Source organism: Chelonia mydas, chromosome 1 (assembly GCF_015237465.2).
Source record: "Chelonia mydas isolate rCheMyd1 chromosome 1, rCheMyd1.pri.v2, whole genome shotgun sequence".
Taxonomy (NCBI): domain Eukaryota; kingdom Metazoa; phylum Chordata; order Testudines; family Cheloniidae; genus Chelonia; species Chelonia mydas.
Genome location: NC_057849.1, coordinates 293,830,428 through 293,840,271, shown reverse-complemented (window position 1 = coordinate 293,840,271; position 9,844 = coordinate 293,830,428). Strand labels below are relative to the sequence as shown.

Here is a 9,844-nt window from a genome sequence, read left to right as displayed (position 1 = left end):
TATCACTATATTGCTTACTTTAAACAGATTCAGCTCTCTTGTAATCCATTAACTCAGTATACTCTGCATATAATTTCACCTAACAAATTGTAAAAAGTAAAACTCAGAAGAATGTATCTTTCTTTGTAAGAATAACATTCATTACTTGAACATCTAGCCCCACCCCAACCAAAAACATTTATGAAACTTAAAATGCGATGTTTTAAAAAGTATTAAAATATGATCAGAAAATTGGAATGAAGAAATGTTTCGTAAGGTAAAGCATAATACATTTTAACCAGGTCAGTAGTTGTCCATTTGAAATAACCTATAATTAACATTGGATTTTTTAAAAAAGTTTAACAGTAACACCAAGGAATGAGGTATGTAAGTTTTTAGATATCACATCAGACTTTCATTTTATGCAACTAACTGTATTTCACAACTCGCATCTTACAAAATAGACAGTACCATTGTGCCTGTAGAAGTACTGCATTAAAAAACAGAAAGGTACATTACTACAAGAAACCACCAACCACCACAATTGTCAGGGTCTACAAAAATCCATTATTTTAGCTATTATCAGGATGCATCATACGAAGGTAATATTTTAGGGCTGGATTCACTACCAAAAGAAGTCCATCCCACTTTCACATTGGCCCCAAAATACATATTTTGAATGAGACACAAAGAGAATTACTGGGATGTGAACAGGCTTCCTTTGGACAGGAGCCAGATGCATTTTTGTATTGAATCTGACCCTATAATTTAAATCTATATATGGATTTTTTTGTGCATAAAAAAACAACACCTAGTTGTAAACAAAAATGCGAAATCTGTATTCATAAAAATATTTTATTGGTTATTTTACATAATACCGGGTGGGACTGTAAATATTTTTGCTCTGTATCAGTATATTGCTAAATGCCAGAAAATAGGGTACTGCATTTTTTTTTTCTTATGACTGATGCTACAGTATTTAATAAAGGGCCAATTCAAAATCAAAGAAGCTGATCTAAGAACAAAATGTAATAGTATTACTTATTTCCTTACTCCTGTGCAACATAGTATTTTTGTACTAAACTGATATGCAACTATGACACTGGGCAAGTTTGGGGCAAGGAAATAATGCTAAGCAGAAATGAAAACTGTACTAAAAAGTTATTTTTAAAGCTTTTCCAGAATTTCAGATTTTAAAAATTTAGTTTTTGCCAAATGCTTAGTCATTTGAGATTTGATATTGGTTATAGAACATAGACTACCAGTGTCTAATGACAGTGTAGTACTGTATCTGAATTATAAAGCTAAATAACCAATGTTTATAGTATGTTCACTCTTTTTGTTCATAAACATTACAATAAGTGTTTTAAGTGTGAGGAAAATATTGGTAAAACCAGCAACATAATTCAGTAACAGTAATTTAGTAAATGATGTCAAACATTGGCAAAAATTCATACAAATGTTTTATTTAATAACATTTTTCCTATTTAAGCACACCAAGTACCAGCAGGTGTTTTTAAGAAGATAATAATTATGAAAATTCTGTTGCAGCAATAGTTGATTAAGTTGATCTTTGATCTGCATACATATAACTATGTTTCACAATTCTCAAATAATACATATTTAGGCAGCTTGAACTATGTTATAAAAATTTTAATTCAGTACATGCCAATAGTAGAGACTCCAAGAGTTGTGTTAGAATTCACTAAACTAAAAGTGAAAATGGACTTACCAATAACACTGCATAATGAACATTCAAACCACATTTTCATGGCACCTTTAAATGTGAAGATTAAAAAGTTAGTCTGAAAATGCTTTGTAGGCATTTGTAGATTGCATTTAAATTATTATTTCTACTGCTTCACTTCACTTTTGTAAAACTGCATAAATTATGTTCCAGTAAACATATCAATTGTGCATGGATAATCTGTCATGAAAATGTGGTAGCTGTTGGCAGAAATTGTGTATTTGCATGTTTTGAAGAGAAGAGACTAAAGAAACCGGAGAAAATAAACTTTAATGAGATTCTCCGTTCAACGATGAGGCTTCTCCTCTGGGCGAAGATGACCTGGACATTCCCCTCTCTGTATTGTCAGAGCTAGAACCACTCTGACTGTGTTGATCTGCAGATGCGGCACTGGAAGCAGGTGGTGACTTAGTTTTCTCCTTAAAGTCTGTAATAATGACTGTCAGATCTCCAACGGTAACTTCCAAATGCTGGGCACTACTCCGGTCCACATTTTTCAATCTTGGCCTAAATAAAACAGAATCAAATTAAAAGCTAAAAGCTTCCACATCCCATAATCCTCTTGCCCCTCCCATTTTTAGTGATCTTCGTAGAAAACGTATAACTTAGTGAAATACTACACACAGCAATATTATGAATACATAAAATGAGAATGTACCACATAGCTAGCAACTCTATACTGTAATATTTAAATTTTTCTTCACCTCTAAATAATTTGATTTGAACAGGGCCCTCTGGATAATGTGGTTAAGGTGGTCACAAAACTGTACTCCACATTTTAAGATTTTTGCTTGTAAAAAATTAAGTCTCTAGTCTTTATGGCTGCAAAGAATGTTCAAAATGTGACCCCCCCAGTAATATCAGTGTCAGCAGACAGCCTGAAACAACAGCCCTGAGAAGTATGAACTTCTCCATTCATCTCAGTGGGTGTTGACTTTATGTTCTTAATATGCAGAAACCAGCTCCCAGGTCCTCTAACCAGTTGTTTCTAAACTTCTGCTATGCAGGTATTAGCAAATACAAATTCTGCAGCACACTGAAAATTTAAAATTTGGAGTGGGCATCATGTAAATAGAATTTAATTTTAAAATAATTTACACAAAAAACACTGACGACAGGGCTGGAGTCTGGGTTCCCTGATGCATAATTTAATACTAATATCCTGCATAGGACATGGGGCCACAAACTCTGGTTTGATTGCTACTATTTTATTTTTTAAGACCACAACAGAACATTTAAACTATGTTCCATCAGCATGGTCTTTGCAGGTGCTAGTGCAATGGGTGATCTAGGCATGAAACGCTTTAATTTGATAGTTTTGTATGTGTGCCAGGTGACAAATCATGTCACCACAGCAGCTGAAAATACCTGCTGACAACAGCAGCACAGCACCCAGCAAGGCTTTTAAAACTGACCTACAAAACCTATATTTGATTCCACAACTTTCTCCAGGCCAAGCTTTGGAAGTAAAGAAATTAACATGAAACCAAGATTTGGCAGGTGTGCTCCTAAAAGCAAATCTTAACCCTCCCCTCGCCCTACACAGGGATTTAGTGCCCTGTCTCAAGTAGAACTGATGCTGAGTCACCTCACCCCACCTTTTGCACTCCCACGCAGCCAAGAGTTGAAGCTGCATAATAATGCACAAGGAGCCCAATGAAACTCTTGCCCCGAGGCTGAACTAGCATTAATAAAGAACCTAATTGGTTGCTTGAAGATGTGGGGGTGGAGAGGAAGGATTCACTTTTGCCAGCCTGAAATGGGCTGCATGCCAGAGAAAAAATTTAGGGCTTACTGCATGCAGATTTTGTTATACATGTTTCTGGAAACATTTAAATGTGCTCCTTTTTTTTTTTTTTAAAAAAAAGCTCTTTTAAGTAATCCACGTAGAAACTAAGATGAGCATTCTTAATCAGAACCCAGTCTACCCAAAATCAGGTAGTACTTTTTTTTTTTTTTAAACTTGTATGTAATACTTGAGTGTTTGATTTCTCTTCACTATTAATTTTTCAAGCAATTCTTTGTACAGCTTTTACTGAGATGATTTTTTTTTTTAAACAATATTCCCAGCCAGAGGCGTGCATATGGGAGGGCAAGCAGAGGCATCGGCCCACCTCAATAATTGGCAAGGTCACAGAGCTCCGCTCACTCTCCCTGCCGTGGCCCTGGGGTGGGCGGAGCTCTGTGACCCCACCACAGCCAAGTCCTTGTGGATACACTTATTCAGATAGCTCTACGGAGCATGGATTTTCATTGAAATGGTGAGTGTTTATTTCTATGTATGTAATGTACATGTGTGTTGATATGGTTTAATGTGTGTGTTTAATGTGCCCTTCCAAAAGCAGTCAAATTTAAATTGCTGTGCACACCCCTGTTCCCAGCCCTTGCAATATCACCCCTTTTCACTTCTCATGTAATAAGACTATTTAACCTTCAACATTCCCACATAATTGTTACCATTCAGAACAATATCTCTTAAGATACTAACTTATAAATACGTTACACTCTAGCCAGCCAAAATGTATAATTAAAAATAAAAGACAAACATTACAAAAATCCTTTATCCCAGCTCTGTTCCATTTCCTTCCTGTTGAAAAAAAATAGTCTCAGCCTTTTCAATCTAAATTCTTGCTACTTCAAGATGTAAATTTGGAGAGTACTCTTTACTCTTTCTGGAGCAGTCCCTGAATAACACTGAAGGTCCTGTTTCATCCAATGCATGGAAAATGTCTGCTACTTCTCTGCAGAAGTGATTCCATAGAATCTTCTTTGGCTGAACTCTGTCTCACAGACTGCAGCACTTCCAAAACACACAGTGACACTATTTCCCTACATTTTCCTCTTTCTCTTAAGTAAGTTGCATCTCTTTCAGTCTTCTTAGGTTTTTAGTTACATATTTGTGATTCAAGTAACTTTATACTTAATTTGGGGAAATCTGGGACAATATTACTTGTGTCTAGAGCTATGCAAACAACTGATATTTTGGTTTGCTTGCAGTTCCAAAAAATAAAATACAAAAAAAAAATCAATCAATTTGGGTCAACCCAGAAAGGAACTTTTTCTAGGTTTTCAGTGGATTGAAAAGCTAGAACAATTAGTTTCAGCTTAAATGAAATGTTTCTCTTTACCTGAAACAATGCATGTTTGGGTGTTTTTAGTTTTTTTAAATTACATCGAAGGAAATACTGAAACAGTCTATTTGAATAAAAAAAAAAAACCATTTAATTTTGCAAATATTAGAACAAAATGTTTAGACATTTTTGGATTTTGTTTTTTCCCCCAGACACAAAATTTCATGAAACATTTTCTGTATCACCAAATCTGTATTTTTTTGCTGAAAAATTTCAGCCAGTTCTACTTGTGTCTAACATCCTACATTTTTCCTTCAAACTGCAGGCTGTTCCTAGTCCATGGCAAGATCAAGACTTTGCGGATACTTGCTTGAACTGTCTAAAAGTTCAAGATATCCTTCAGTATTTCAATCCACTGTGTATGTTTTCAGCTTCATAAGTCAGTTTGGTCTCCAAAAGTCACTATTCTAGCCTTTGTTCCTTATCCCAAATTCTGCATGAATACCAACAACCTACTTGCTTACTTGTCCAGAACCTTATAGTCCCTTTTTCCATCCAATTCTGTATAAACACTAGCCACTTTCCTCTTCTCCTGGAACGTTATAGCTTCCATTTTTCTGTCTACATATCATTTTGCTAGATGAGGCAAACGCTAGCCCTTTATTGACAACACCTAATTTCCCTCTCCTATTTAGTCTCCATCTTCTGGTCAAAACTACAAACTGCAAGATAGCTTTACATTAAACAACAGCATCATAAAACAATGAAACTTTAACAAATATTTAGTCTAATTTTAAAATGACTTGAGAACACTTATACTAGTAATGAAAAATTTGCATCATTTAATATTTTACAAATACCAAATTTTTTAATTTACCTGGTTTTCTTATGACTGTTCTTTTTGCTAGTTGTTTCCTTTTCACTTTTTTCCTTTTCTACTTTGTCTTTTTTCTCTTTCTTTGATTGTGTTGGGGGCACAAATTGCTGAGTAACCTGTTGTGCAACCAGCTGAGAGACAGGTCGAGGTTTCCTGTGAGCACATATATATTTATTATTTAGATTTTATAGTATCAGTCTTATACTCTACATTTCACAGTAATTAAAACAATAGTCAATACAAAATGCAAGACTGTTAAACACATCAAACTGCCAGCAGCTCATAATAAGAGCATACCCAATTCAAACTCACTGTATCCTGCCCATTAGCCTACTGATCCACCAAAAGAGAGACATTTTAAGGATTTAGAGACAGGGCTTTGTGCAATGTGTGATGAGATGTATCAACCTTGCATTGGCAATGTTAGAGTTAACACAATACTTTGGGCCCAAGAGGCCACACCCCCAAGCCATTGCTAGGCAAGCTCCCAATGGAGGGAGCATATAAAAGTAAGCAGCTCAGCTCAGTCTGGGCTGGCTGAGGAGGAGAGGGGACACGCATTGCAGGCTGCTGCTAAGAAGCCACCAGAGCTCCAAACCACTGAGGCAGAGCATCCTGACTATGCTGCAAGACCCCAGTCGACTGCGGAGACCAGAGAGGATGATGAGCCGCTATCCATAAGGAGCTACAGAATCGGGATTAACAGTAGGAAGTGACCCAGGGAACATGTTTGGGCATATTAAGACCAGAACCCAAGGCCAGGGTACCTGGTTGTCATAAGGTCCTGGGCTGGAACTCAGTGGAATAGGGTGGGCCCAGGTTCCCCTACCTTCCCCACAATTGCCCTTAGGCACTATTGCCACTAGAGAAGGCAGCTCCCTAGACTTGCCGTTGGGCAAACACTGCCACCAAGAGAGGCAGCCCCATAGACTGCTGCTGAAGTAAGTGGCCAATTATTGGACTTTCACCGCTAGCCGATGTGGCTACTGAAGTAAGAGGCCTCTTCTTGGACCCCAGCTGACCCACTGACACAGTGTGCCCAGAAAATTAATATATGTAGACACACCAAAGGCGGTGATCTCTGAATAGGAAGAGCCTTCACAGAGAACACCCTGTCAGTAGCACCCACCTGTTTAAATTAAAGGTCCCCAGTTTGAGCACATTTGCTCACAGCAAATGCAGTAATATCAAATGGGGAAAGAGCTGATCTTTCAGCTCACTAGATCCCAAGCCATTGTGGGCTTTATAGATTAAATCCAATACCCTCGAACGCCACACAGAAACTTGTGTTATATATTTTGCAATTTGTATTCTATTTTGTAATAAAAAAAAAGCTGAAATCAAAATGAAGCACTTTGATTGGCCAGATCAAAAAAAAAAAAAAATTTCAGATTTTTCCTTTGCAGAATTTTGAAATTTTCAGGTTTCATTAGGATTCAGAAAACAAAATTTCCATCCTCTGTGTAGCTCTAGATATTCCTTAGAAAAATAAGCATTGTGAAACCATGAGCACTGTACAATAATATTCAGGGCCGGCCCACAACATTTTGGCATCTGAGGCAGAGAGCTCAAATGACGCCCCCATGTCGCCTCGCTTGGGCCAAAACTTTGAAAGGTCTCAATTCTGCCTTCTTCCTGTTCTACTCCTCTCATGGTACTGCTCTGCTACCTTCCCCAATAAAGGAGAACTAACAACTTAAAATGCCTTGTTCAAAAATTGTAAGTAACACTTAACTTTCAAATGCCTGAACAACCTATCCTGAAGGACGACCCATCGCTCTCACAGATCTTGGGAGACAGGCCAGTCCTTGCTTACAGACAGCCCTCCAACCTGAAGCAAATACTCACCAGCAACCACACACCACACAACAAACACACTAACCCACGAACCTATCCTTGCAACAAAGCCCGTTGCCAACTGTGTCCACATACCTATTCAGGGGACACCATCATAGGGCCTAATCACATCAGCCACACTATCAGAGGCTCGTTCACCTGCACATCTACCAAGGTGATCTATGCCATCATGTGCCAGCAATGCCCCTCTGCCATGTACATTGGCCAAATCGGACAGTCTCTACGTAAAAGAATAAATGGACACAAATCAGATGTCAAGAATTATAACATTCAAAAACCAGAACACTTCAATCTCTCTGGTTACTCGATTACAGACCTAAAAGTCGCAATTCTTCAACAAAAAGAACTTCAAAAACAGACTCCAAAGAGAGACTGCTGAATTGGAATTAATTCGCAAACTGGACACAATTAAATTAGGCTTGAATAAAGACTGGGAGTGGATGTGTCATTACACAATGTAAAACTATTTCCCCATGTTTATTCCCCACCCCCGCCACTGTTCCTCAGACGTTCTTGTCAACTGCTGGAAATGGCCCGCCTTGATTATCACTACAAAAGGTTTTTTTTCTCTCCTGCTGGTGTTGGGTCATATTAAAGAAGTTCTGTATTAAAATCACAAATGACTTTGATTCCCCATAGTTTAAATTCCAGGTTATTACCAATTAAGAGGTCTCTTGGTTTTTGGTACTGTTTCTCTTCCTCTCTGTGTGAAACTTGCAAGCTGCTAATTGTGTTAATACATTCTAAGACAGAGTCTGTTCTCAAAGCAATTCTTTGTAACAACAACTACTCACACAGAGAGAGACTCAAAGCAATACTCTCTAACAACAGAAACAGCACCCAGAGACTCCCCGCCCTTTTGTTGTATTCATCTCGCTTTGTTAACAATTGTGATTAAAATAGAGATAGAGGATGTATGTGGATGGATGCTTGGTGTGGATAATAACTGACTGATCAGGGAGGTGCCAGCCTAAGAATCCAGTGTCCATCGGCTGAAGAAGGCGTCAAGTGGAAATAACCAGAGGACCCCCGGAGAGCAGACTGGAATCCACCCAACAGCCTCAAGGATGGGAGAACCGAAGAACAAAATAACATCTGGCAGCACGGAGCCGTCAGGAATGTGCCATCTGCAGATTGATTCAGCAACAGTATGATGAAGCAATTCCCATAGACTGGCATAGGAAGAAATTCCTATTAAAAAATGGACTCTAGAAAGTGAGAACTTTGGGGTCTGATTCTGCAAACCAACTTCCAGGAGCGTCAGATGAGCATCTGACAAGGCCCTGCTCCCTCCTCGTGTCCAGGCCACTTGGCCAGTGGCTTGGCATGAGCAACTCTAAGGCTGGTAACTATGATAACAACCTTGCAGAACCTGTGTGTGTGTGTGTGTGTGTGTGTGTGTGTGTGTGTGTGTGTGTGTGTGTGTATCAATATGAAATTGAATGGAATGTTATAGCTATAACTAACCGCTTACTAGGATTCTTTCTGTATTCACAATAAATGTGGCATTTTGCCTTTTCCCCTTTAATAAGATCCTTCTGGTTTTTATTTTATTGGTATAACACTGGTAATAGCTCACCTTACCTGATCACTCTCGTTACAGTGTGTATGGTAACACTCATTGTTTCATGTTCTCTGTGTATATAAAATCGCCCTACTGTATTTTCCACTGCATGCATCCGATGAAGTGAGCTGTAGCTCATGAAAGCTTATGCTCAAATAACTTTGTTAGTCTCTACGGTGCCACAAGTACTCCTTTTCTTTTTGCAGATACAGACTAACACAGCTGCTACTCTGAAACCTGAACAGTAAATGTAACTTTTCTTGTCTGCATAGTAAACACCGGCATTTTTATCTGTTTGAATAATCAAAGTGGTGCTTTCCGTGCCTTCTTGGTTGCAAAGATTTGAACTGCTTCCTGAAGGTCCACAGTCTGGGCCAGATGGTTGCAAGGCCGACCAGTCTCTCTTGTGTCATTGTGGAACATAGATGTGTTTTTATTAACTTCAGCTTGGAAAAGCTGCATTCTCCCCTGGCAACTGTTACAGGAAGTGTTAGAAGTATGCGCAAAGCAACAAAAGCATTTGGAAAGAGGGTGGTCATCTTATTTGTGCACACATATTCCAGAACAGCCTTTGGAGTTGATCCTGCTGAAATGTATCTTGAAAGGGCTTTCAGTTCATCACCTAAATCATTCACATCAATATCGCGCATGTCATCATGTGTCAACACTGTCGCTAGTGCCCTGCATTGCTAGTGCAGGTCTTCTTCAGGTGTAGTGAGAAGTTTTGGAATATCATACAACATCCCAAA

At 38.4% G+C, this 9,844-nt stretch overlaps 1 protein-coding gene across 1 annotated transcript in view; it reads right to left on the bottom strand.

The window, feature by feature from the left end:
• Window positions 1–392: 392 nt before the first annotated feature.
• Window positions 393–9,844, bottom strand: part of YAF2 (YY1 associated factor 2) — a 47,638-nt gene continuing 38,186 nt past the window's right edge. Inside the window, exons 3-4 of the mRNA XM_037888059.2 lie at window positions 5,675–5,827; window positions 393–2,233 (exon numbers count right to left, since the gene is read on the bottom strand). Of these exons, the coding sequence (XP_037743987.1) occupies window positions 1,996–2,233; window positions 5,675–5,827 (391 nt within the window). The 3' untranslated portion in view covers window positions 393–1,995. The remainder of the gene's footprint in view (window positions 2,234–5,674; window positions 5,828–9,844) is intronic.